The sequence below is a fragment of the Parus major genome, chromosome 19 (assembly GCF_001522545.3).
Source record: "Parus major isolate Abel chromosome 19, Parus_major1.1, whole genome shotgun sequence".
Classification (NCBI taxonomy): Eukaryota; Metazoa; Chordata; class Aves; order Passeriformes; family Paridae; genus Parus; species Parus major.
The window spans coordinates 2,084,596-2,111,735 of NC_031787.1; the positions used below are offsets into that span (position 1 = coordinate 2,084,596).

Below are 27,140 nucleotides of genomic sequence, written 5' to 3' on the forward strand. Positions count from 1 at the left end.
AGCATCATCAGGGATGCAGAACAGGGGGCTTAGGGGGACCTTATTAATTACAACCACCCGAAAGGATGCTGTAGCCAGGTTCTTTGGCTTTGGAGCCAACAGAGCTCATGGGTGACTGATGCTTGGGAGGGCTGGTTCCCTCTGTCACCGCAGTTCAGTTCCTCTGGCAGCTCTGTACATACATCTTTGCACCTTTGAGCTAAACTAAATGAAGCATTAAAACATTTCAGACCTCTTGGCTTCAGGCACTGGTGACACTGAGGATTTACTGAGCAGCAAAATCCAACAAGGTCTGCCCAAGGGGTGCCCTTCTGCCCTTATTCTTACCCATAAATGTTATTTATCAATACTATATATAATAAAATAAGTACTTTTAAGAGCAAGGCAACACTTTTTATTTTTATTTAAAAAGGCCTTGATGGCAGGAATATAGTGTAAAAATCATTGGAAAAACTAAAAGGCATCGATACATATTGGAATATACACTTTTTACATAAATTACATTTATTTATTTTTTCTTTCATTTGAGGTTCTTATTTGATATTGAGGTCTAATAGTTAATAGGTCCTGGGATCTGGACGTTTAGACCACCATAGTCTAACATGTACATGTTCATGGGCCATTGCTGAAAAAGAGGGAGAGAAAAAGAAGGCAAAAGTCTCCGTTAGGACACAACACAAAACCATGCATACATCAAATCTCTGACATGTTCCAACAACTGGCTGTTGCTCCCATTTTCCAAGTAAGAGAAAAGAACCAACCCCAAACCAAAACACCACTAGCAAACTTGACAAAAACCCTTTTAAGTTTATATTTCTCTTTTGCATTTCTGAGGAATTTTATTTGGCATCATCTGCAACCGAAGCCAAGCCCTGAAGGAGTGCAGTTGTATGCATCTCCCTGACTTTTATCTCCTATTTTTCCCATTTTGTGGCATTCTAGAGCTCTGCATTGCTCCCAGAACTGAGCTAGAGGTACATCCAGCACAGCTTGGACCATGAGGAACCACCATGTTCTGCTGAGAGGCACCACAGATCGAGGTGATGTCACCAGCACTCGCATTTTAAACCACTGGGCTGGAGGGATTTGCTTCAGCCTGTCTCATATGCAGCACCCACTAAAGCTCAGCATCCCCAAGGCACACTGCAGGAATGCAGGAGAAGCCCAGGGGCTGTCAGACACTTCTGCTCTGCTGACCTCCTCCAGGCAAACCCTGCAGAAAAAGACAGCCCCATAGGTGTGTCCCCTCCTTCACCAAACCTGCTTGTGCCATTTTACATCATACTTTATCAGGTAGAGGGAGGTGGTGACAGCTCGAGGAGAACAGAGCAGCATCCTGAAGCAGAAAGATAGGTAGGCAGTAACCCCCCTAATATCTGGAAGGCTTTACCACAAGTGAGATCTGATTTGTTGATGATGTAGACTCCATATTGGAAGAAGAGGAAGAGGAAGAAGAGGAAGAGGAAGATACCGAGTTCCCTTCGGAGATCCTCTTCCGCTTCCGTTTGGGAACACTGATGTCTTTCTCTGCAAGGAGAGAGGGAAGGCATGAGGTGTCTGAGCCCTGAGAGTGGGCCCTAAACAGGGGACTCATCTTGCCACTGTGACCTTGCCTTCCACAGAGCATCCCCCTGCAGTGATTTGCTGCCACTGGTGACACCGGCTTGGCCTCCACGACGTGGCACAGAGCTGTCAGCTCTCCTCACACTGCAGGCATGCTCTTGCTTGCCAGATCTCCTCTATTCATCCACCTCTTTTCATAAAACTTATAGGATTGTAGTTGTCTCTAGGACTGCTAATTCTGACACATTTGGTTAAAACTGCCTGAGATTTATTGGGATGATGGGACAGAGAGAGAAACATATTCCCGGTAATGATGGAAACTTGCCTTAGAAATCCAACTGCTAAACAATGGCTCAAATTAAGGGCTTTAACCAGGGAATAATTTGCTCATGGTGAGTAAATTGCTAATGGGAGAGGGATAATCACATCCTCCAGAACATGGAAGTTTGTGCTGAACAGCCCAGTTTTCCCACAGCTCACAGAAATGGAATCCTCCAACAGGATAGTTTACTCTGGAACAGATGCTGAGCCTAACTTTTTGTAGATAGGATCTTCTCCCCATCCTGCCCTGGGGACATGGGAGGTTCAAATGCCACCTCACAAATCCCCTCCATATTCTCTCCCACAGTGCCAGAAAAGCTGTGGTTATGTCCCAGCCCTTCCCTTACCTGTTTGTTTGGCCTCGGTGCAGATTTCAGCAAATGGCCTGTGGAGGAGAAAAGGGATGAGTCAGTTGTTTCACCCTGTGTGCCTGCCTGTGCTGGGACACAGCCCAGATCCTGACCCTGAGCTGACTCCTCCAACACCCCTTTGTGTGCAGAGGGGACTTGGAGCATCCCCAGTGCATCCTGGAGAGAAGCAACCTGAAAGAACTCAGCTGGGTTTCTGAGTTTCCAGCCCCCGTGTCATTTCCCTTCCCAGCATCATCATCCCAAATTGCACAAGAAAGAGGGTACAAATTTGCCCTGCTAACCCTTCACTGTGCCCACCCACGGGCAAGTACCTCCCTGTGGCACAGGACAGTGGATGCCAGGGCTGGAGCACGTCCTCCACGGGTACGTGGTGGCTCCGGTGGCCTCATGCCGAGTTGCTCTGCTTATGGCTGAAGAAGCAAACACAACACTTATCAAACAGAAACCTCCCCCATCACAAAGCTTGGAAAACTTACTGGAGCTGGTTTATAACCACTATTCGGATGCTCTCCCGCGCCTTCAGGATCTTCTCCAGCCGATGAATGTCGTAGGTGTTGGGGTTTCTGAAAGGGATATCGTCCGGCAGCCCAGTAACCTCCACAGAGTCAGGACTGTCCCTGATGAGTTTATAGGGCACCATGACAGGCCGGTTCAAGCCCAGAGCCTCTCCTGTAATGGCAGAACAGAGGACAGCACAACAGCTTTACCCTACAGGGCTCCAGAACCAACCAACTGAAGGACCAAGAGCTGTGGGGAACTTCGGGATGCTGTGGCTGCTACAATGCCCAACCTTTGCTGCAGCCATGTCCCACACAGCCATTTTACATGTACCTGTCCAATTTATTGTCTGCTCTGTTAGTCTCCATTTAGAATTCTGCCAGGAGCCTCAGGTGAGTTCAGAGCACGCATACTGCTGTGCTTGCCCAAGCCCACGGCTGGAACAGTAGCAGCAGCATGCAAGACAGCCCAGAACAGAAGGAAAATGGAAGAACTTGCCCATTCCCTCTTGCCTCTGTATGTCAGCAGGTTTGGCTGTCACTGAGGTGAAGATCAAAGCCATCCTTGTCACCACATCACATCACATCACTCCTGCCCTTTTCTTGAATCAGTTTATCTCTCTGGCCTCCACAACATCTAATGGCAGTTTTACACCTCAATTTAATTCCTTGCTCCATTAAAAGCCCCTCCTTCTGTACAATTAAACCTGCTGCTCACCTGTCTGAGTACCCCTTCATTTCCTGCTCACTGGGGAGCAGAGAACATCCCTCATTCCTGTGCTGTTTCTGACTGTAAGAGCTTGGTCCCACCTTGCATGTCTGCAGCCCCAAAGCCTGAAGCTGTTAGTGACCACACAGCCACATTGTTAGCTTTCCTCACAGAGAGTTTGTCCCACTAAAGGCTGACATCAGACTGAACAAATCCTGCTACTGTGCTGCATTTTGCCATCCCCCTTCCCCTCTCCAAGGATGAGTTGTCACCAAGAAGGTAATGGTCCCACCTGCCAAGAGTGAGACACAGGGACACCCCTGGGGACAGAGCAGCAGGACAATATCCGTGCTGCAGCAGCTGCCATGTGCTTGGGCTATAAATAGAGTCCTTTGTGGAAATAATTTTAACTGTGGCTGCTCTCAGCAAAACCAACCTCACCCTATGATGCATACAAGCAGAAAACTCACCGTATTTTTCATTGAAAAGCTCTTTCACTTGCTCTCGGAGAATCACCTTCTCTCCAAGCCTGTTGGCATCGTCCTCATCTGCAAAAACAAGAACAGGGGTGAACTTAACTTGTTTCCTTCTGAGCCTCTGGAAAAACAATTTCACTGACAAAATGCAGGACAGTATCCCTGTTCCTGTGCCCCAGCATGGCCTGGGGACACCTCAGAGGAGCTGCTCTGTGCCTGCATCCTGTGACTCCTTTCAGAGCTGCTCTAAAATGCTGCCAGATCTCCATCTGCCATGTGCTGCCATAGCTAAGAGCATTTTATATCTACTTTGCGGGGCTGTAAACAACTAGAAAAAATGCAAAGCAATGAAGACTCAAGCCCTCAGTGCCATGAATGCTCCCACAAGTGACATCAAGGAACGAGAGAGCACTTTTATGGCTAAGCTCCTAAGTGAAGTATCGTTTTATAATATGGCATATAATCCGCTTGGCTTTACTAGCTTTTTAAACTATCCTCATTGCGCTAAACAGTTTCTCTTTAATTCTCTCATTTCAAACAATGTTCCAAAGTCAATAGATTTTTAAACTCAGCTATTTAGCGCCCTCAGGAGGCTCCAGGAGAAATGACTGGGGTCATGATCCTAACCCTAACCTGTCCCTTTCAATGCCTTTTTTCCCCCCACAGCTATAAAATAGCAAGTGAACACACCTTATCTGCCTCTTGCTGTGGTCTCCAGCTCCCAGCAAGCTGGGATGCACAGTGCAGGGCCAGCTCACTCCCCACCTTCTGTCCCCACAAAGAAAATCCTCACTGCACCCAGAGCAGGCACTGGCACCCAGGCTGGCAATGCACTGGGTAAAAATAATGGAATCACTGAATGGTTTGGGTTGAAAAGGACCTTCTGTCACGGTCAGGGACACCTTCCACTAGACCAGGTTGTTCCAAGCACTCTCAAACCTGAACTTGAATACTTCCAAGAATGGGGCAGCCACAGCTGCTCTGGGCAACTGTGTCAGAGTGTCACCACCCTCACAGGGAAGGAATTCTTCCCAGGATCCCATCTAACCCTGTCCTCTGGCAGTGTGAAGCCATTCCCCTTCCAGGCTCTTGTCCAAAGTCTCTCCAGCTCTCTTGGTGCCTCTTTGGACACTGGAGGGGGCTCTAAGGTCTCCCCAGAGCCTTCTGCAGGTAAACACCTCCAGCTGTCCCAGCCTGGCTCCAGAGCAGGAGTGCTCCAGCTCTTGAGTAAGTCTGTAGCCTCCTTTGGACTCATTCCAACAGGTTCAGGTCTTTTTTTCCTGGAGGCCTTAGCCAGATGCAGGTGGGCTCTCACAGGAACAGACAGCTATTCATCCAAGGTGATCAAAGCATCCTCTGCTCCCAAGCTACAGCTATTTAGTTTCATTTTGACCACATGATTATGATTTTTTATTATTTTGAGCAAAAAGATTTTTGTTTTAGTTTCAAGCAAACACATGGCTGGAAGTTTTGTTTTAAATGCAAGGTGAAAATCTCCCTGCATGGGACTGAGGCTCAGCACTCCAGACAGAAAGATCCCCATCCCATATCTCAGCCACTCTGCTGCTGTGGGTGCTGGAGAAAAGCTGGCAAGCTCAAACCTCTGCACCCTGCTAGTGTAGGGTACAGCCTCAAAAAAGCCTCTTCTCCACCTGGAAAATAATTGCTTTGCCTGGATATTACACACACACACACACAAAAAAAAAACAACCAAACCAACAAAAAAACCCCAAGAACTTTCTGCAAAGAAAGCTCAGGGGCAATTCGTGCTTCAAATCCAGAAATGGCAACAAAGCAGCTTGAATGGCATGGAGAAAAACATAAATACAACAGATGAAGGTTTCTAAGTGATGCCTTGCGATGCCACCCTGGAGGCCACAGCAGACCAGAGGGGACAGCCCTGTGGGCTCCCTCTGTGACTTCCTTGTCATCAATGCTCAGTTTCTGGGCTGTACATACGTACCCGTGTGGATGTGTAGATGGTAGCAGACAAAGACACACCAAAAATTCAGTGTTCTCACTCATTTAATTCTCTGGGACTGAAAAGTGCAGCAGGTCTTTCCTTTCTGCTCAAGTGACCTGAGTGCAAGAAACAAGATCCCAAGGGATCTTGTTTTTTCCACCTTGAGGTGGGCACTACTCCCAAATTCCCATTCAAGGACACAAACAAATGCCATGAAAATCCTGGAACTGAGCATGCATAACAGCGAAGCCAAAGAGGAGCCCCTGGCCAGTGGAACTGCTTCCCAGGGACTTACCCCTCTGTGCCCAGGCAAGAGGGATCTCCCCCTCTCTTTGACTTTACCCATTTGGGTTTGGGAATTAATCAGCTCAAGGAGTAAACTGAAGGAAGGAGTGAATCAAGGAAGCCACTAGTGCTCCTGAAATGTGCTGAGTCTTTCCCACAACACAGATTTATCCATGCTGCTGGCTTCAGGTCTGTTATATTTTTTTTTTCATTAAAATAGTAGCTAGTTGATTAACCATTTTTTCCTCAATTCTGCTTGCCTAAAGTAACACCTCTGCACTCCACAGGCACTTACAAGTGGTCACATTTTTAAAGCAACACTTACTTTTTTTTCTACAGGACTTGTCAGAGCTTAACATTTATTTGAGAGACACCAAGCTACTTTTAGTAATTATTAGAACTGAGGTTTAGGTGTCTGCTGTTGGGCAATAGAATCCAAACCACTGCTTATTCTTCTAGTGACTCAAAAAAACCCCACAAAACCAAATCTAAGGAATCACATGGATAAATAATGGTTCTGTCTGTATTCATGATGTCATGTGTAGGACCTTGATCTCAGTGGTGAAGCCACAGCACAGTTGGGCAGGATACCAAATGGAGCCTTCTTCCTTCCCATGCCTGCACCACCTGTACCCTCAAATGCTGTTCAAGGGGATGTCTGACCTCTGCTCAGCCACTGCTCAGGGAGTAACAACCTCCTGTTACCCAAAGACTTGTTGGGAAGAATGTTTCATCAGGAAAACTGTCCCTGCCCAACACATCCCACTGAGAATATGGCTCAGATCCCTTCTGCAGGCAATCCCAGACTCATCAAAGAGATACTCAGCCAGCAGGCTGAGGGCAGACTCCCTACAGCAGCCTGGGATCTGGCCCTGAATCCTAAGAGGATTCTTTTCCAGCTTCCATGGCTGCAATTCAGTTACACCCCTGTGTAAATCCAGAATAAACATGCTGCCTTTACTGAGGCTATTCTGCAGTAACTCAGGTTTAAATGCACTTTGAATTAGCTTAACATATTTATATTTTCAAAGTGGAGCTATAAACTTGTGGGAGCACCAATTAACACCCAGACCACAGCCAAAATCCCTGCCTCCCACTGAGGCTGGATCTGCTGTAGCTGTGCCACAGGCACAGGCAGGTGAGCTTTTCCTTCCTCCTGCACATCACTCTGTATCTTACACCCCTGGAGCCTTTGTGGCTACACACCAACCCTGACCCAGAGTGTGTACTAAAGCAAAGCAAAAAAAAACCCAACCCAAATCCTTGGAAGCTCTCCTTATGAATGGCAAGTGGATTTGTAACAAATTAATTGCTGGGACACATGGATGAAGGATGAGAAGAACACAGCAGGTTTGTTTGGCTGGAGTGATGGCATTGATGCTCAGGGACTACAGCAACGGTGCTTAGAAATGCAGAAAGGATTAGTAACAACAATAAAACACTGTATCATTCAGTTCTGGATAGCACAGAGAAACAGAGCAGCGGGGATAAAACAATACCTGAAATTTGGTGGGTTTAGACATTTTCATTCCCATATTAAAACACAAGTGCATTTCTTGTCTGCTACCATCTACGATGCATCAACTGAGCTACGTACCATTCAAAGCAGCATAGGCTTTTTCCAAAGATGTTATCCGTCTAGGGGCTACAGCGCAAGTTAATGGAAGACAAAAAACAAAAGAGAAAGAAAAAGAGATCCATGAGTGCTGAAGCTTGGTTTCTTGGTCACAAAATAAAAGCAAAACCCAGGATTAAAATTCCTCAGGTCCCTTGTCACAGAGACATTTTGGTAGCTAATTACTGCTGGGGAAGTTATTTACTGGTGAGCTGGGCTCTCCACCTCATACCAGGACCTGCTTTGCTGGAATGTGCTTGAGCCTGAAAGCATCCCTTTGGCTATGCCACTCTCCTGAGCAGCTCAAGGTCCACATGTGGATAAGGATGCATGGCAGCATTTATGGCATGTGCCAGAGCAGCAGCAGCTGTGTTGCACAGCTGTTCCAGTGCCAGAGGAGAAAAATATTATCTCAAGTTAAAGCAGATGAAAAGCAAACAGGGAAATTGTGTCAGTTCTGCATCAACAGGAGAAACAGGAGAGAAAGGAATCCCTAAGGAGAGGGTGGTGCTTGCTACTGACTCCAAAGTGATGACTGACATAAAAATAAATTAACTTCTTGTGGCAGAACAGCAGGGATGGGACTATGGCCAGGAATCTGCATGATGGGCAAAAGGAGGAACAAAGTGGCTCATCCTGCTGAAGTCACAGCCACAGGGAGAACTGGTGGGGAGGTCAGGGCTGCAGCACCAGGGCAAGGAAAGGGCTCAGAGGGGCAGCTCCTGATGCCAAACTGCAGTGACCTGACACCAGCTGAAGGGGACCTGGGAGACAGCAGGAGCGTGTGTCCAAATTCCCTAAGCAGAGGCATAAGCAATCTGAAGTAGCTCAAAATACGTGCTCCCCATTTCAAGCAGGCTGAGGAAAGCAGCCACTGCAGCACAGAGCTCTGCTGATGCCCTGCATGAGGGAGGAGAGCCCTTCGGTTGAGCAGCACAAAGGAACAGAAAAAACACGTGGTTCTGCCCAGGGCAGCTGCAGGCACTGAGATTTGGGTGTAGACCCACATGAGCTCAGGCTCTTCACCCCTGAGCTGCAGGAAGACAAATTCTGCCGTAAATAGTTGCAGCTCACTGGCACACTGCAGGATCCCACCCCAGAGCAAGAGATGATCTCTGCAGCTCGGTCCCCTAAATCGTTGGTGACACCTTGTGGGCAGCACCCACTCACTAAATGCTTATGTAAAGGGGAAGAGATGCAGATGGGTCATGCTGGTGTTGGGAAAGCCAAGCTAGAGTCCAAGCCAAGAGGGAGCAAGGTCCTGGCGTGGCTTCTGTCAAGGAGAAATGCAGGCAGGAGCACAAGCAAACTGCAGGCAGCAAGGGAGAGCAACATATGGCAGGATCTTTCCAGTATGGCTCAGAACTGGTTTAGAAAAGGCAGCATGGCATTTCCTTTGGTTGGCAGCAACTCAAAGGCTTTTGCAGCCTTTGAAGGCTGTAAGGTGCTGTTATGAAATCACCTAAAGAAAGGTAATTTCAATTTCTTATCCTGCTAACTCAAATGTGGCATTCAGCCTTAACCATAGGAAGCATCCCACCAGACTCAGGGCAGCTGTCCTGCAAGGTATGGAGTGCATCCCAACGTGCTGCACTACAGCCAGGATGGAATGGCACCCATCTCACTGTTTGATAAGCACCCTGAAAATTGAAGGGGGTTGGGGTCTCTGAAGGACACAACAGGATATGAGGGTGGTGGAGAGCAGCAGGAAGGAAAGAGCAAAGTGAACACAAGGGCTTGGATGAGCTGGTGATGTTGCTGCCCTCTAGACAGTGAGGTTGCCACACAGAGGCAAATGGGAAAAGGAGACCAAAGCTAGGGAAAGAAAAAGGTGATTGGAATCACAAACATGCTTATAAACAGGCTTTGAAGCTCCACAGCTATTCACATCTGCTTGAATTTTAACCCTCCTAATTATCCAAATATATATTTTTATACACACACACACACATTCAACCTGCCTGAATTTTCACCTTGGACTAGAAACAGTGACCAGTTGAACACTCAAAAACAATCACCCCAGGCCTGGCTGCTGGGTTAAAAAGGGTTGGGGGGGTGAAGGAAGATGGATATGGACCTTGAAAAGCAACCTGGTGATGGAGCAAGATGTGCTCAGCCCTCAAAAGCCCACAGCTTTCCTCTTTTCTATTTTTCTTGACAGAAGTTTCCAATGCGAGGCACATCTCATCAAAGTCTTGAGGAGGATTGTGCTCTTGTGATTAAAAAAAATTAAATATATCTATCTATCTATCTATCTATCTATCTATCTATCTATATATATATATATAAAAAGGATGCCTGGATGCGTGGGTTTTTTAATTAAATAACACTGCCTGCCCTACTTTATTAATTGGAATATGGAAAATAATCTATCACGGTGGTAGGGAGCTTGGGGAATAGGACAGATGGAGCTGGACTACATTTTCAATCAAAGCACATAAAAACTAACACACAAAGATTTTTTGTGCATGTGTGTGTGTGTGTTACATTACTTATGCTTGATAGTATTTTTCAAAGGCTCATATTAAGCCAGTTTTGTATCTGTGACTCAGGAAAGAAAGAAACAAAAGGATAAGTGTAGTGCTGATAGCACTAGAGCTTCACCCCTGCTCTCCCATTCCTGTTTAATGCTGAAAGATCATGCTGCTTTCAAAAAGCTGTTTTGAAGGTCTCTGTTGCAGAGCAGACACCAGCAGTGTGGAGAAGAGGCACTGGAAATCAAAAGGAAAACTTCTGGATGCCAGGAGGGTTGTGCTCCTGGGTAAAGGCCCTGGGGAAGCCATGCAGGTGAAGTGCTGGCACTGGTGGCCTCAAGGTCATTGTCCCATCTTTGAGAGGCTGCAAACCTGCACTGCAGAAGGGCTTTTTGCCCAAAAACGAGCCTCATTCCCTGCAAAATCCACCTCCTTCTGCAAACAGCATCCCTGCAGGCACACAGCCTCCAGCTGCTTCTGCACCAGCAACTCCCCCACCTCCACTAGAGGAAAAATACCATCTCAACATACAAATTACAGATTATCTGGAGAAAAAAAGCACATGAGGATCTCAGATTATATTGAAATCCTTTTACCTGTTTCTGTTACACTTAGAAAATGGGTATCCCCAAGAGAAAGAGATCTGTGGTCCTGCAGTTCCCAGGAATGCTCTTTGCAATGCAGGAGGTGCACAACTTTAAATTATATTGAACTCCAAAAAGGTATAACCAAAAAGGTTAAAGATTTAACCTAAAGGCAACTAAAATCACTCCAAAGTGATTCTTTTTTTTTAAGAATTACATTAAATTTCCCTTTTTCCTAAACATGTGTAGCCTTCATGTAATTTTTTAGCCAAAATGATCCACAAAACCCATTAGCTTCCCTTACATTTAATATTATATATAATATTATATTATATATAATATACCCCCTGAGCCTTCCAGCTTTTAGAGACCTCTGCAATACCATACTTGGGAGTAAATATTGCTTTCATTTTAACCCTCTTCTATGAAATGAAAGTGATTTTCACTGACTTTATTGTAATGCCAAGCATGCTGCTGCTCTTCATTTTACATGACAGGGCTTCACTACACAATATTGAGGTAAAAAGAAGAGTCTTTAATTTAAATTTTTAGTGACCTGTGGCTTGTTGGAAATCATTCATTCTGTTAAGGCAGATGAAAAGCAATCAAAGTCAAGGCAGTGACTGCATCACTGTACTGCCATCAAGCACTTTGGTGTAGTGGGGTGGAAAAGCAAAGAACGGGTTAATTGTTGCCAGTGGGGATTAGGGAGGGGCAAAATACAATCAGCTCTTTTCTGGAAGAGAGATTCCAGTGGTAATCTGACTACTAGAAAATACTTACGAGTCCTGAAACTGTCTCTGAAGATTTGGCAAATATGGGAAATTGTTTATAGCAAATTGAGATGTCAAGCAAGAAAACCCCCTCACCTGTATCTGCTCTTATTTAAAACCTCAGTGGGAGGAGAGGGAGTGAAGCACCCAGCCTGGCAGGGATGCTGTGACCTGCTGAGCCCAGGGGCACTGAAATACACATAAAATATGTCTTTGGGTTGGTGCTAGAAGACAGGTCTGTGAGGAGAGCTGGAGAAGGAGGGAAAAAATGTGCACTGAAAGGAAAATCAATTTCCTCTACATCTCTATTTCTCAGGCTGTGTCTCCCAGCCAGGTAGCAGCCAGAATATTTGCCTTGTGATGTGCTCTTTTGTTAGTGGTGTGATTTGTGTCAGATCAACATCTCTTAATGTAATTATACTGTTTAGAGCAGAGGAATGGAAAGACAAGATGTGGCTGGAGGAGTGGGTACATAGCCATGCAATTCAGTGGGAAACTGGAGTTCTGCAAAACTTGTGCTTCAATGAGGGCTGATTTTAGGTCCAGCTGATGTGAACTGGCACTTTGCTGCTCAGGAACAAAAGATACAAGTCTAAGGCCAAGTTCCACAGAGGTCTCAGGGGCCTCCCTGTCACTGGCTGGGCCCTACACAGGGACACAGAAGTGAACACATGGACCATAACTGAGTTTTCCTAGAAGTGAACACATGGACCTGAATTTTACTGACAGCTCACCTTTTGTTAGAGCTCTAACACCTTCCTGCTATTCCCAATAAGGGCATATAAATGTTTTCCTGTCTGTCATATTTGTCTTTCCTAAATTGTGCCATTGCCATGGAGGCTGGCCAAGGAAATGGGAAGCCATGAATAAAGATGACAAGGTTCTTTACACCCATCTGTGCTCTTCCAACAGTTGTAATTACAGACATTTAAAACTGAGACAGGTTTTTTACCACGTTTCTGACAGCAGCTCTCTTTTCTGAGCAGCCAAGAAATGAGAGACAGCTACTGCAGGGACTCACAGTGAAGGACACGGCTCTGGGATGATGATTTGAGCAGCTGTGTATGGAGAGCACCCTGGACACCCTCCTCTCCTCTCCTCTCCTCTGCCTTCCCTGGTGTATCTGCCTGTGGAATGTTCACGAGCTGGAGTGGAGCTTCACTGCCATGCTGCTGCAGCCCAACATGGACCCCTGTGTTTAATCACCCCTTCTCTCACCACCCAACCCACCAGCTCATTACAACACAGATTTATTTTAAGAAAACACCTAAGAAAGTGGGTGTTTTCTTAAATACAGAAAACAGATCTCTGCCCCAGATTAGCTCTTGAAAACTGCCATCATTTCAAGGCAACAGCAGCAGTACTGATGAGTGATGCTGAGGCCAACTGTCTCAGGCAACAAATGCACCAAATAACAACAAAATCAAAGTGGGAAGCCCAGGAAAGTGAAGTCAGAACAACTTTCCTCCAGCTGATAAAATTATTGCTTGCCATCCACAGTTTACAACTCCTTGACCACCACTAAACACAGAGCCAATGCATTGCTTAGGGAAAAAGGTATCATCTCTTACCAGGTTTGGGGATGAGTCCTTGAAAAGGCCTGTGAAAAATAAGGAAAAAAGGAGATTTAAAATAAAATGGTAGCAGGAAGCAAGCATGCCTGGGCTGAACACCCTCCCATGGCCCAGGGAAGGCTGGGGATCAGCCTGTCCTTCACACAACTCATGTGGGACCAACAGGAGCAGCATGATGTACCTCAAGCCCCAGTGGTCCAGTGAGAGGGTGATGGAGCCACTCTTAAGGCCATTATTTTCCTGACTCACCTTAGTGTGACACACAGCCAAAATGCTTTTCCTTCCCTTCCCACTTGTGTCCATCCCATTTTTAGGCTGTGAAATGCAGAGGACCTTGCCACGAGCAGGGGGTGCTAAGGCACAGAAGGTTCTAAACACTGCCCTGCATCAGCAATAATCTGTCTCAAGCCTCCTAAAGAAGGGGCAGGGATTTCTCTGCCTGGAGATCAATCACACCAAGCACGTTTTATTCCTGCCACTGCCTTCCCCATCATCTCCTCAGGCAGTGGATGGGAAGAAAGCAGAAGTGGGTATTTTATTTTATGGTCCCCTCCTTTCTGATAAACCATTAGCTGCCACCTTACTGCTGTCTTGGGGTACTGGAGGCATTTACAGACCTGTCCCAGTGGGGCTGCAGAGCAGGGAGTGCATTCAGCTCCCTCCTCTGCCTCTCTCTGGCTCCACAGGATGGCTGACACCACATACCGTGTCACAGTGAACTTGATTTTATCAGCGACGGCCAGGATCCTCTCCAGGTTTTGGGAGCCAAAGGTGCAGGGCTTCCTGAAGGGGATCCCAGGAGGCAGTCCCTCGATAATCACCGAGCCTGGATTGCTCTTAATGCGCTTGTATGGCACTTGCACAGGGTATTTAATCCCCAAGGCCTCACCTAGGAGAGAAGTGAGTGGTAATTAAGTAGTGAGTGTGCAGGATGCCAGGGATGCCATTTCTGCTGCAGCTCTGGCTTTATCCCCAGCCCTACCAAGGCACAGCACAGTGTGGGCACGGTGCTGGAGGCACCAGGTCAGCATTAGACCAAGGACCAACATTCTCAGGCTGCCTCCATGACAGCAGTGGAGGGGTCCAAATACACGTGTGCAGCAGAGCTCATGGGTCTGAGGAGATGCACCATCCTGCCCATGCAGTGTAGTGGGAGGGATGGAAAGCTGCTGCTCTTTGCTTTGGGATGTTATTTGGAGATAACTCCACAGGTATGTTCCCTCTCTTAGGCCTGGCTGTGGGATTGAGGCTACATATTTCCCTGCAAGTACCTGGACAAGTCTTAACCCAGCCTAGAAAATGGTGTGGCCAGGACAGGGTTAATTTTTGCAGTAGCCAGGAGAGGGCAAGGCTAGGAGCAAGAGTTTATTCTTTATCACCTCACATCATTTTCCAGGAATGAGGGAAGGGGTCCCTTCTGGTCAAGTAAGTGTGGCAGAGGGAGAGGCCAGGCAGCACTGGTTCCCTCTGTTATTGATAATGCTGCTGTTACTGTTTGTTTTCTTATTTCATTGCTGTTTCCAGCAAACTCATATCTCAGTACATGATTTTTGTGCCTCCAAGTCTCCTCTCCAACCCACCACAAGGGGAGGGAGGGGGAGAAGGACAAGTGAACGAGCAGTGCACGGTTTGCAGCGCTTCAGTGAGAACACTAAGTTGGGGTGTAACATTCCTAAACCACAACATGGGGATAACAGCATTTCCCTGCTCTAGGAACAGGAGGAGCAGCATCTTCCTGTCCCCCAGAGCTCACTACAACCCATTCCTATTCCCTTCCCAACCTCCCACAGCTCCTGCAGCAAACAGCGCCAAATCCCAGATCTGCCATTCCCTCCTGGCCCTCCACAGTACCAGCAGCTCAAGGGGGAGATGAGAGAAAGTACCTGGCAAGAAGGAATCAGGAGCAGAAGGGAGAGATAAAAAGCAAAAAATTAGGAGGGAGTAAGGGGGGGAATAAAACAAGCCTGGTTTCTCACCATATTTCTTATTGAACAGGTCCTGGACTTGTTCCCGCAGTGTATTAGCAATGTCTATTCTGGAAAGCCTGGCATCATAATTTTCTGTAAAATAAAGAAACAATTATAGATTTCTGCTGGTATATTAAAAGGCACTCTGTGACTTTTAAGTAATGCCATTTTCTAATTATAGGAAAGCCCTTATCTTGCAATTAGCTAATCTGTGGAGTGGGTCATTCAAAGTCCTTAAAAATAATCTAAACAGAAATATGTTGGGTTATTTTTCTCTCGCCTGTTTGCTAAGAATAAAAGCCACGTGAAATCAAAGATTCAGTTGTGATAATTACTGGCATTAAAATATAACACACACTCCAAAGCCTCTCAGAAAAGCCAAAGGCTTTGAAAAAGCTCCCCATCCTTGTGCAAACCCTCACAGGCCTTCAGGGCCCAACAAGAGATGCCTGAGCAGGGGAGCATTTGCCTGTCCAGCCCAAAGGCTTCTCACCATCACTGTGTCCCCCAGGGAGCCACCACGCTGCTGCCGAGTGGCATTTATCCAAACATCACACAGGTGGAAAAAGCCCCAGAAAAGGCAAACCCCAAGGCTTGGAAAGTTAATTATGCACCTCACAAGGTCAGACAGGGAGATAAGCCAAGTTGGTTAATTAGGGCACCATGCAGAGCAATTCAAGCCTCTTCCTGGACCTGTGGGACTGCCTGTCCTGGCTGTGCATCTTGTCTTCCAGTTACCTGTGCTTTCCAGCCTCTCATCCCACCTCCTTTCCTCCTTCCCAGCCTTGTCTCGCTCCTCTGCCCACCCACCGAGCCCCAACACCTGCAGTACTCCCTTCCCATGTCCCATGCAGCCTCCAGAGCGGGCCAGGGGCTCTGCCTCAGCCCCACATTTGCCTCCAGCCCCACACCTTGAAAGCCCTGTCTCTTCACAGCGTCCTCCAGCAGCACCTCGCTCGAGTCCCTCTCGTCGGCGGCTGAGACAGGGGACAGAAGAGGAATTAGGATTCACAGTGCTGCCAAGGGGGATGCATGGGAAGGGGATTCCAGCCAAAAAACAAGGTGGGGAGGGAAGGCTGTAGGAAACCACTCTCACTCCTCTCCTACCTAGACCTTAGCAGCCCAGCTGCTGGGTGTCTTTCAGCCTACCTTTGGCTGCTGGGCTGTCTGACACCGACTCCTTTACACCCTCTGCCAGCAGCTCCGGTCTGGAAAACAGGGAGAGGCAGAGACATTGAGTGACCTCCCTGCCAGTGACAACCTGCTGCTCCAGCATCCTCAGAACAACACTCCTACAGCCACAAACCTTTCACTCTGCCTGCCTAATGCCATTTGAAAGCTCCTGCAACACAGTGGGAGAACTTTGGACATAGTTTTCATGCTGACAGACTCTTTAATGAGCTGATGTGCTGCTCCTTGGGATGAGATTAGGCAGGTGATGACTGAGCAGCTCAAGTCAGCAGCTACGACTTTTAGCAGATATGGTCCTGAACGTTTCTTAGGGATGGGAGAAGCCATGCATGGCTTCTTTCAACATAAAATTGACCCCAAAAATTGCCATTTGGGTACCTAATACTAAAGCTGCATAGTGAGGTGATAGTAAGGCTTGTTAACAAGGTGCACTGAAGCTGTGTCACAAAGGAATGGATCCGAGATCAGGACACAAGGAAACCCCAACCCTGGTTGGGCTGACCTGAGAGCTGCTGTGCTCACACCACAAAATCTCCATGCTGCCAATATTTATTTTCTATTTCAGTCACCTGCAGCACTGGCTGTGCCAGCATTTGGGTGAGAAACTGCCCCCAAAATACCTAAAATGTCTTAAAATCCATCTCTGGTGAATGTCTTCCCTCTTTCAGGGCAATGCTACTGCATTACATTGGTTGTGGCTTTTCACAGTCCTCCTACAATTCTTATGACACCCTCGCTCCCCAGCATGGGGTCAGCATCTTTCCTCATGTCTGCAGCATCCCATGGCACAAATGCACATCTGGGCCTCAGCTGGAGACACTTTCTGTAGGAAAACCCTCCAGGGCTCCCAGCCCCTGTCCTTGCTCCACATCAAAGCACCCTGAAGTTTAAAGACCTCATCACCCATCCTGCTGAGGTGGCCAAACCTTTGCAAAAGCAGGTTAAAAATGCAAAAGACATGAAGGGACAGATGACAACACCACCGCTGCCTCCCACAGATGGCTCCAACAAAGGCAACAACCCTCCACTGCATCTAATCACGGAAATAAAGTAGAATAATCTACTTTATTGAAGCTGACCATGAGATGGGAGCTCCCCAGGACAGCAGCAGGAGCTCTGAGCAGAAACACCCCTCCCCAAAGGACAGCCACCCCACCTGCCTTACCTTTTAATGACAAACTGGATGTTGTTGCTGGCTTGCAGGATCTTCTTCAGCTTTGCAATCCCGAAGCAGTTGGGGCGGCGTAACAGGATGCCTTCAGGCAAGCCCACAACAAAGAGGTCCTCAGGGTACATCAGGAACTTGGAGTAGGGGACTTTGACTGGCTCTGATATTCCTATGGCTTTCGCTGCATAGGGACCCAATCTCATTAGTTTGCTGGATCTCCACGTCAGGTCTAAGCAACAGCAACATGGAATGCTGCTGGAGGGACTGAAGAGGCTTTTGGGGACTTTGTGGTTGCTCTGTGCCTCATGGGGATGTCCCTGACACTGGCAGAGGTGAGATGAGGGACAGAGCCATGCAGCCACCTGGAACTGGCTTTTGTTACATTATCACAACCTGCCTTCCTATCTCTCCACAGTGCAATGGAACCCCACATCCAGACCCCCACGGAAATCCCTCTGCTAAGTGAGGGGACAGGGAATGTGCCTGGGGGTGCCCCATCAGCCTGTGCAGCCCAGCATGGTGAGAACTCCCCTTGCTCTGCTAAATACTGCCAAAAGCAACCAAACAGCCAATGCCAAGCAGTGCTGTTTGGACAGATGGAAAAACAGGTTTGTGTAGATTTGGCACAGCCTGGTTTTTGGTAGCAGGGGAAGGCCACAGAAGTGGCTTCTTTAAGAAGATGCTAGAAGCTCCCACCATGTCTGACAGAGCCAGTCTCTGATGTCTCTGAAGATGGGCTTGCTACAGGGTCAGTTAGAGAGGTCAATAACACCTCTGTGATGACACTGTGGGATCTTGACAAAATCTTTGAATTGGTGGAACAATGGTACCTATGAGCAGTGGTTTTTCTTCTAGTCAGAGAAGAAGAGGCAGTGAGGACATGTGAGGGAAAACAACATGGCAGCACCAAGGTCAGTGGGAAAGAAAGAGGGGGAGGAGCCACTTCAGGCATCAGAAAAAGATCTTGAATGACAAACTGACCAAGACCCCCATGCCCTCTCTCCTTGCACTGTTGGTGGGAAATAGGGAGGGGAAAAAGATGTTTTAAAGGCTTATTTTACTTCTCATTATCCTCCTCTGACTCTCTTACTAATAAATTTACTTTATACCTTTAAATTTGAACCTGTTTTGCCCTTAAAGTATTTTCTCCCAGTCCTTATCTCAACTCATGAGCCCTTTGCTGATATTTTTCCCCTCTCCTCTGCCCAACTGTAACAGAAAAAGTAAGTGAACAACTTTTGTGGGTCCCTGGTGTTGGGGCAGTGTCAAACCATGACAAGGTTAAAACCCCACCTCACCAGTGTGGATGATGACTCCCAGCCTGTTACTACAGCAACATGAGGAGCAGTGATAGCCAAAGCTCCAATGGCTGTTCCAGCTGCATCCCCAGTGCCCAGCCCTGCCTGAGAGCATCCTGGCTCATCTCCTCTCCCTCATCACTATGGGCTCTACCAGCTCAGCTTTGCCTCTGGCTTTTGAGGACTGTCACATCTCCTGGTCCTAGAAGTGTCAAAACTGTCTGCCAGCTCTCAAAATGGATCTGTGGCCTTGCTTGTGTTTCTTCTCAGTTAAATAACCTCTCTAAGTAGGGGTGAGCAGAGCATGCTGAGTGCCAGCTGCCATCACCAAGGTGCCACCAGCCTTCCTGAGCCATGCAGTGATGACTGTGGGTGGAAAACACTCTCTGAGACTTCAAACAAGTGATGGGGGAACCACTTTGGGCACCCCTCTGCAGGATGGAGGCTGAAGGTCAGGGCAGCAACTCCTGGGCTGCAGCCATCAAACAACTTTGAGGAAAACAAGGGGAAGAGCTGCAGTAACAAGGCTGGAGGAGGTTTTGAATGCATTTGTGAGCCCAGCAGACAGCAGATGAACAAATTAGATTGCACCTTCACTCAGCTGCTGGTTTGGAAATGGCCGGTGACAAAGCCAGCACCTGGCATGAGGAAGATGTGTTAATGACCATCTTACCGTATCGTGAGTTGAACAAAATTTCAACTTGTTTCCTCAAATGACTTAAAATGTCCCCTATACCATCTGCAAAAAAACCAAAACAACAAAACAAACTAAACAACAATTCAGGGAAATGCTCTGAGCAGCCAGCTGCTTCCAGGACAAGCACTGTGCAGGTGAGCAGCCCCTGCCTGACCTCTGGCAGAGACAACCATTCACTCTCCATGCCCTCAAATCAGTGCCAGTCCTCTGACAGTGGCCTCCAAAACCATCTCCTAACAAGGAAGGGCAAGGATGCACCTGCCACAGAGCCATGCTGGCAGTCAGGAGCAAAAGAAAAGAAATAGAAGGAAAAGTAAATTCAAGCACAGGAGGAGAGGACAGAGCCCAGGAACACAATGGTGTCCTGTGGGCAGAGGTTTTAGAGGCCAAAGGCTAAAAGCTAATGGCTTTGCAGGAAGCTCACAAAACCCAACCTAAAATACAACTGTGTGCATCCATCCTTCCAAAAACCTGCAATGATGGGCGATGCTCAGAGTTCACCATACACTCACCTGATCCCTCCATCTGCTTTTCTTCGTGTCGAGGCTCCTCACTGGACCCCTTCTCTGTCTCTGCTGAGGAAGAAGAAGGGAAGGAGGAGGTTAGCAGCAGCAGGCACCAGCAAAACCAGACAAGACAAGCAGGAGCTCTCCAGGTGCCCTGCAGCCACCTCAGTGCTCCCTCTGAGCACATGTCCCAGCAGGGCTGGGCATGCCAAGAGCTGCCCTGGCAGAATAAACCCAGTGCCTCCATACACGAGGGCTGCCCACACTTCAGCATGAGCTCCCTGGGAGAGGAGAGAGCCTGCAGGAGCAAGGGCAGCCACTGGGACATCCCACAGGTCAACTCCAGGTGTGCACTGGGCAAAAGGGCTTGGGTTTGTAGCATGCTGGAGCTGAAGACAGGATGGAAAGGAGCAGCAGTGCCAGAAAACCAACCAGTTATAGTCTATCAGAGCTCCCAGATGGCCTCTTTGAGGCCAAGACTCTGGAACTGGGTCTCAAACTCCACCACTTTGGACAATAAATGGTATTTCCTCATTTTTGACACATGCATGAACACCCATCCTACCGTGCAGTGTCCCTTCTGGTACCTGCTACTGTTTCCAGGATGTATCTTGACTCATCCGAGGCCGCCTGCGTGGGCACCGGCTCGTGCATCTCAACCGAACCCGGTGATCGGTCTGCAGACAAAAACCCACGGGCACCTTTTGTTCTGAAGCCAGCAGGACACCAAAACAGTCCCCAAAACTGCATTCAGAGGGTTCCAGCTACCAGCAAGGACTGAGCAAAGGGCCCCCCAGCTCCCAGGAACCCCATATACCACCAGGAGATGCTCTGGGGATGCCTTCTTCCTCCCAGAACCACCCAGAGCTCATCCCTGACACACACCTGACCTTTGGGTCTGAGGGAAAGAAGTAAAAATCTCTTCCTAGCCTCCACTGAAGATGAAGAGCAAACCTAGTTCAAATTATTTACTTGGCTTAATTCCATCTAGACACTCAATTTTGACTTAAAAAGCTAATGCTGCTTGATTTAGCTACTACATGGGGGGAAAAGGTTCCACTAATGTTGCCTTCGTCAACAAAATCAACCCTCTTTTTGTTTCCCTTACATTAAACTTGTCTCCCCAAATGCTAGGCTGTCTAATGCCCTCAAAGACCCATCCAAATTCAGCTTTAAATGAAGTTTCAGCTAGTTTATATACTTCAATCAGGTCACTTCTGAACTCACAGGACAAATAATCCCAATTTCACCAATTTCTCCTTGTAGGTGAGCACCACTTTTCTATTAATCCTCCTCATTGCCTTCAGCTGTATTCCCTCTTATTGAATTTGATCTTCAAATAAGGCAAGAAAAGGTGGACTCTGGACTTGAGGTATGATCTCCCTGGCACTGGACAAGTGGTAGTTTTTCCCACTCCTCCCATGGACCTTCAGCTTACCACGTATCAACTTTCTTCTCTTCCATTAGCTGCCAAGTTAAAAAAGAAAATGTTTGCTCTACCACTATGGCTTGTTCCTTCTCCTTCCCCTGTAGTAGCCACAGATCAATCTATTCTACAATCCTGGAGTGACTCCTCAACTATTGCCTTACTAAGGGGACTGCTACAATTTGAGATTGCACTGGTGTGGTAGGGCCTGGTGTCACTGCTGTCCCCACAGCCACTCACCCTCAGGCATGTCAGAGCTCTGCTGCTGCCCTCGTTCTGTGGAGCTTATTAATTAATGGCTGTAAAGCACAGTGAAAATGCAAACTGCTAACAATCCATTCATTAAACCCTGAGGATTTGCTGCACTGTCCAGGACAGGTAAGTGGAAAACTGACCCAGCTGCCCCTCAGGCATGTCATCTCCATCACAACCCATTCTCACTGACCTCTCTGGGCAGAAACGTGGGCAATTTCCCCCATCAGCATCAACAATTCCAACACATTTTCAGCACGTGCTTGATATTAAACTTGCCAACTGTTAGACCTGTTTTTATGAACCAGGCTGGTTTTCTAAATGAAGGACCTCTCGAAAAGCACCCTGTACTCAATACCTGGGATCCTCCACATGAAGCAAAGCAGCAAACCAGGCTCGCTTTCTCCAGGGGAAAGGCAAGATAGGAAAGCAATGAAGGAGAGAGAAAAACAACAAAGAGCCCTAAAACACCTTCCAATGCCCTCAGGAAACTGCAGTACGTTCCCATGTCAGCTAAGAAAGGCCACTGCAGCTATGTGAGGGAACCTTAAATGCTGGGAAATACCCTGCAAACGCCTCTTCTCAAAGCAAAACGCTGAAACATGAGGTGGCAACCCTGCCACTGCACACAGATGGTACCCCAGCAGCTACCTGGTACGGTGATCTGGATGATGTTCAGCTCGTCTGGTTCGACTTTGATCTGCCTGATCCCACCTAGCTCTCCTGAGGTACCTATGGGGAGAGGCAACGGAAGGCAGTCGCCAACAGGATCCAGCAATGCCGTATCTGCCCAGCACAGCACCCATCTTTCACAGGGAAAGCGTGACCAGCTGTGGCTTCAGGACCAGCTGAGCTTGCCACAGCAACAAGGCTTCAGTCAAGTGGCCCAGCAGCATCAAGCCCACAGCATGCAGGTACCCCAAGGGACACCTGTGGGCATGGCTTCTGCAAACAGCTTGGCTGGCAGGAGCTGTTGGTGCCCTCGAGCTGGCAGCTGGACCTTGTTAAATGCTCTTTTCCTGGCTTTCTTCACTTAGAATTAACTGGGCCACCAACAGGCGTTGGTGGGGACATTGGAGGAGCTGTCTCCTGGCAATTTTAATGTTCCCAATCTCATGCCTGGAACTTGCCCCTACTCTGAGAGGGCTGACTGAAGCTGCATCACACCAAGATGAGACCAGCTGAACCCTGGCAAAATTCAGTGTGGTTTCAACCCCAGCAGACGAAAGCCTGTGCTGACCAGCTGCCCCAGGAAGAGGCTGCCCACAGTCCTCAGCCCAGTTTCCTCTTCTCTCAAGATAAATTTCCTCACTTAGGGTGGGATAGATCCACTACAAGGTGTTGAGTCCCATTGCAGCTTGGAAAGGCAAGACAGCATGGCTTGGTGTGTGTTTCAAAGGGTCCAAGCCCCTAAATCTGGGGGAAAGCATTTTCATTCATGCTGCTTGGAATATCAACAGTGCTGACTTCTCAGTGGTGGCTTTCAAAGGAACTCAGAGAGTGAAGACTTCCCTTAGCTTTGTATTTAACCACATGCTTACGTCTCATTATTTCAATTTATGTGTTTTTAGGCCCCAGCTGGAGGGTCAGAGGGTAAGAGCCTTCATCTCTGCATCATTCAAATGTGGATAAAGTCCTCAGAGAACTGTACTGTGGCACAACCAGGCAACTAATGTCACATATTCAAGTTACTTTGCAGGCATGTTTCTCTAGTGTGCCCTCCAGAACACTGTCTTGCAAGAGAAAATGAATTATTCCTCACCTGGTTCACAGCCTTCAGAAACATTACACTTCTCAGACCTGAAAGGGAAAGGCAGACAAGAAAGGTGGTCATGGTGTAAGGAAACAGAGAGCTTAAAACCCAGTGGTGTGTGGAGTGACTGAGGCAGGAAGGAGAAATGTTGCCTGATATCACAGAGGGCTGCAGGAGCTACAGGAGGGGTCCCCAGGGTCACCCACAGTCCCAGCAGTGGCAGAACATCTGATTATTGTGAGTTTCTCTGCAAATAAGCTCTGCTCTCAAACCCACCCTGGTCCTGCACCCTTGCTGATGGCAGCCCTGCCTCTAGACACCCACGGATGGAACTGCTGCAGAGAGCTCCTGAAAACAAGAGAGGATGTTTTTTAGACCAAAACTTCCTTGGCTCCATCCCTTTGTGACAGAGAGCAGTGCATAAATATGACTACAGTGTGGTTACTCTCGTGGAGGTAAAAAAAAAATAGGGAGAAAGGAAAAATCAATTGATTTGGTAAATATTTATTCTGTTCAAAGCTTTTCTTCTCTGAAAACTGGGCACTATCCCAAATTCCCATCTACAGTCAACTTCACATGCTCAGGAATTTACACAAGTTGTTCTGCATCCAAATGAGATTATTTTGCATCCTCAGGATGCATGTGCTTTCTTGTCTGTCTCTTGAACAAGGACAACTCTCTGGCAGTAAGGGACCCAAGGAGCCACTCTGGAAAACACACTCCTCCACGATGCTGGTCCTTCAGGGGGAAGGAAAATCCTTCTGAGCCAGCGCCTGTTGGCTCAGGAGGGATGTTCAAAAGCACTTCTTGTTTGCCTAAATCCACTCAGGAGCATCAGCAGAACAAACCACAAAACAAGCCAGAAGTGCTCTTGAAATGTTCTTCCTAAATGTGGAAAGGCCAAAAAGATCATTGGTCTAGAAGGTTCTGTATTTACTACCTGGGAGTCTTGGGAAGGGTTTTAAACTCTCCTGCTTCAGGTAAAAGTAAACCTTTCACCAAGGCAATGTGGGGGGAAGGCTTTCCTGGGGGAGTGTGTTACACCTAGAATTGTCTGGCCTTTCTCCTGGAGTTTTGGACACTGCCCTTTCCCTGGAGCAGGACGCTGACCTGGGGAGACCATTCCTATGGAAACACTCCTACCAAGGCACAGAGGTTCCTCATTTGCAGAAAGTAAAAGAAACAATCTCCCACAAACCCTCCTTTGAAGCTGAAGATCTCCAGAAAGATGGAGACAAAAGCCAGCCCTGCAGACTGGGCAGCTCAAGAGGTCTCTGCCCTCCAAAGCTGTGATATTTGAGTACTGGCCATATTGCCAGGGTTGCTCACTGCCTGCTCTAATGCTGCAGGTTCTGCTGTCCTGGACATGCTTTAGGGGCATGCAGCAGCCACATCCAAGGGGACAAACCTCAAACAGCACTGGGGAGAACCAAAAGAGACTCCAACCTGTCACAGGTTCATGTCATCCAAGAGCCAAGAAAGGAAAGGAACCCAAGAGATGTCATGGGTGGGACAAAGACAAGTTAACCTTATTTCCCCATCCTGACCTGCACAGGTTAGCAAACACACAGCACTGTCTGAAACCCCAGCTGCTGGAGCTGTCAGTGCTGGGCACTGAGGCTTTGTGCCAGAGAAGATGAGGAGCATTCTTCACTCCATTTGTGTGAAGCAAGGCTGGGAGAAGGTTCCTTGTCTTACAGCAGTTCACAGTGCTATAAACTGCTGCCCTGCCTCTCCTCCTCAATGTGATTTTAAAGGCTAAATTACACCTTGCTTCCACTGAATTAAGAATGAAGGAAACTGGGGCTATAAAGAGAAAAACACCTCCTGGATCTCCCAGTCTGGGTTGGAAAGCTGTATGATATGTGATTTATGCTCCACAAGTGCTGCCAGCAACCTGTCTAGCTCATGGCACAGTTGTAACAGAAACAGGTACTCTCATATAAAACCTCCTGCCCTGCTGGACTGTATAACCCCACCTTCAATAAAAGCACTGCTAGGCTCCCTGTGAGCTTTCTAAACAAGCAACACTTAATTAGCAGGATGCTGTTGCTGCGTGGGCTGAGGGTGAATCCTTTAGGTCATGCATTAACACCAGAGACAGTTCCAGCATGGCCTTCATTCCATCAGTTTTGCTCAAAATTAATGATCCCAAACTTTTGGCTTGCAAAAAGATGGGGCTGCTTGGCCTCCTCCTGTTGCAGTGGTATTTGAGGGAGGCAGGAAAGCAACACCAATTTGGCCACTCACCTTCCCATCATGGACTTACAACATCTCCCTGATGCTCCAGCTTACTGAACCACACTTGTGGCACCCTCCTGCACCCACTGGACATTCATCAGTAATCTGCTGTGCACACTGATAGCCCCAAAATAACTGTCTGAGGGATGTCCCTTTACAGGGAACAGGAACAGAAGTCTCACTCACCTGCTGCTGGCCTGAGAGGTCCCCACCAGTTCCAGCATGGCCCCACGGTGAGGCTCGGGGGAGATCTCCCGTGGAGGGCTGGAGGGCTCCAGCTTGGTTGGATCTTTGGTAAATTTGCTTCCTGTTGCATGGGGGGTTTTGGGAGAAAAGCAAAACCAGGATTAGCAAGTGGAGATGCCAATGTTGCAGCTTGTTCCCCTCCTAGTCCCAGAGCTGAGGTCAGGGTGAGGGAGGAGGTTTTCATGTGTCACCTGCTTGCAAAGACAGGGATGCCGAGTCCATTGGGTTCACATGTTAAAATATTAGCAAGACATTTGCTTAAACTTCTCCATAATTATGTGTGTGCTGGGAAGCCCTGCCAGGAAAGAGCATCTCCAGAAAGGGCTGGCTGACAGGACAAGGATTCCAAGAGGTAAGGACAAAGGTCAGAAAAGCCAGGGCCATGGATTACTGCTGGAGGAGCAAGCCCCAAGGTGGGGAGAGCCCTGTCCCAAGGGAGGGGATGTGCTGCACTGGATGTGAGCTTGGCAAAACACAGAGTAGCAGAGACACAGGCAGCCCTGTCTCACAGCTCCAAGCAGCAGAAGTCTCTGTTCCAGAGACACAGAGAGGGACAGAAGCATTCTGCCACCATGAAAAGCTTCCTCTCTCCCTTTCCTATTCCTCAGCAGCCTGAAAGAAGCTGAAATGAAGCCTCAGCAATGACCTTGGAGATGGAAAGAGTAATCTGAAGGCAGAGTAGGAAATAAAATCAGGCAGGGAAGGTGAGCAAAGAGCTGAAGAATGAGGGCTGGGGGAAGGAGGGAGTTAGACTACATTGTGAGGCTGCAGAAACCACAAGGTGTCTTGTTAAACAGCTGTTGTCAAAGGCCCTTTGCTGGTCTCAAAGCACCATCACAATATCCTCACCCTTCTAAAACATATTCCATCTATAGAAACCTGATGCCACTTTCCTTTTGGTTCCAGCCTGCAAAAAAGGGCAGGGCTCTGGCAATAGGATCAGCAGAAATACAGAACCTTAAAGACACTATTTATCTACTGACAGTCCAAAAGGCTCCTTTTAATTTGTGCTTTCTATGAACCAAATCTTGTTCTTACACCAGCAGAGCCTGCCTGAAGCCGCTACCCAGGGGAGTAACAAAAATAGGTTTCCGAGCAGTGGTGGGTATTTTAATTAAAGGGTGAGCAAAACTTTATGGGGAAGCTTTGGGATACTTTGCAAATGGCAACTTAAAATACAGCTCCACTCA

At 47.8% G+C, this 27,140-nt stretch overlaps 1 protein-coding gene across 6 annotated transcripts in view; it reads right to left on the reverse strand.

Annotated features, from left to right (window-relative positions):
- Window positions 1–371: 371 nt before the first annotated feature.
- GTF2IRD1 (GTF2I repeat domain containing 1) overlaps window positions 372–27,140 on the reverse strand; it is a 61,104-nt gene continuing 34,335 nt past the window's right edge. For 2 of the 6 annotated variants that reach the window (XM_019008621.2, XM_033518996.1), the window contains exons 11-28: window positions 25,891–26,011; window positions 23,473–23,510; window positions 22,362–22,442; window positions 20,620–20,709; window positions 20,039–20,101; window positions 19,503–19,568; window positions 17,529–17,712; window positions 16,322–16,380; window positions 16,084–16,149; window positions 15,182–15,265; window positions 13,911–14,094; window positions 13,203–13,231; window positions 7,783–7,830; window positions 3,932–4,009; window positions 2,732–2,924; window positions 2,232–2,269; window positions 1,391–1,527; window positions 372–625 (exon numbers count right to left, since the gene is read on the reverse strand). In XM_019008621.2, the coding sequence (XP_018864166.1) occupies window positions 551–625; window positions 1,391–1,527; window positions 2,232–2,269; window positions 2,732–2,924; window positions 3,932–4,009; window positions 7,783–7,830; window positions 13,203–13,231; window positions 13,911–14,094; window positions 15,182–15,265; window positions 16,084–16,149; window positions 16,322–16,380; window positions 17,529–17,712; window positions 19,503–19,568; window positions 20,039–20,101; window positions 20,620–20,709; window positions 22,362–22,442; window positions 23,473–23,510; window positions 25,891–26,011 (1,634 nt within the window). In that variant the 3' untranslated portion in view covers window positions 372–550. Of the gene's footprint in view, window positions 626–1,390; window positions 1,528–2,231; window positions 2,270–2,731; window positions 2,925–3,931; window positions 4,010–7,782; window positions 7,831–12,652; window positions 12,759–13,202; window positions 13,232–13,910; window positions 14,095–15,181; window positions 15,266–16,083; window positions 16,150–16,321; window positions 16,381–17,528; window positions 17,713–19,502; window positions 19,569–20,038; window positions 20,102–20,619; window positions 20,710–22,361; window positions 22,443–23,472; window positions 23,511–25,890; window positions 26,012–27,140 lie in introns of those variants that run through there. The other 4 variants (XM_033518999.1, XM_033519000.1, XM_033518997.1 and 1 more) reach the window with 4 other exon arrangements.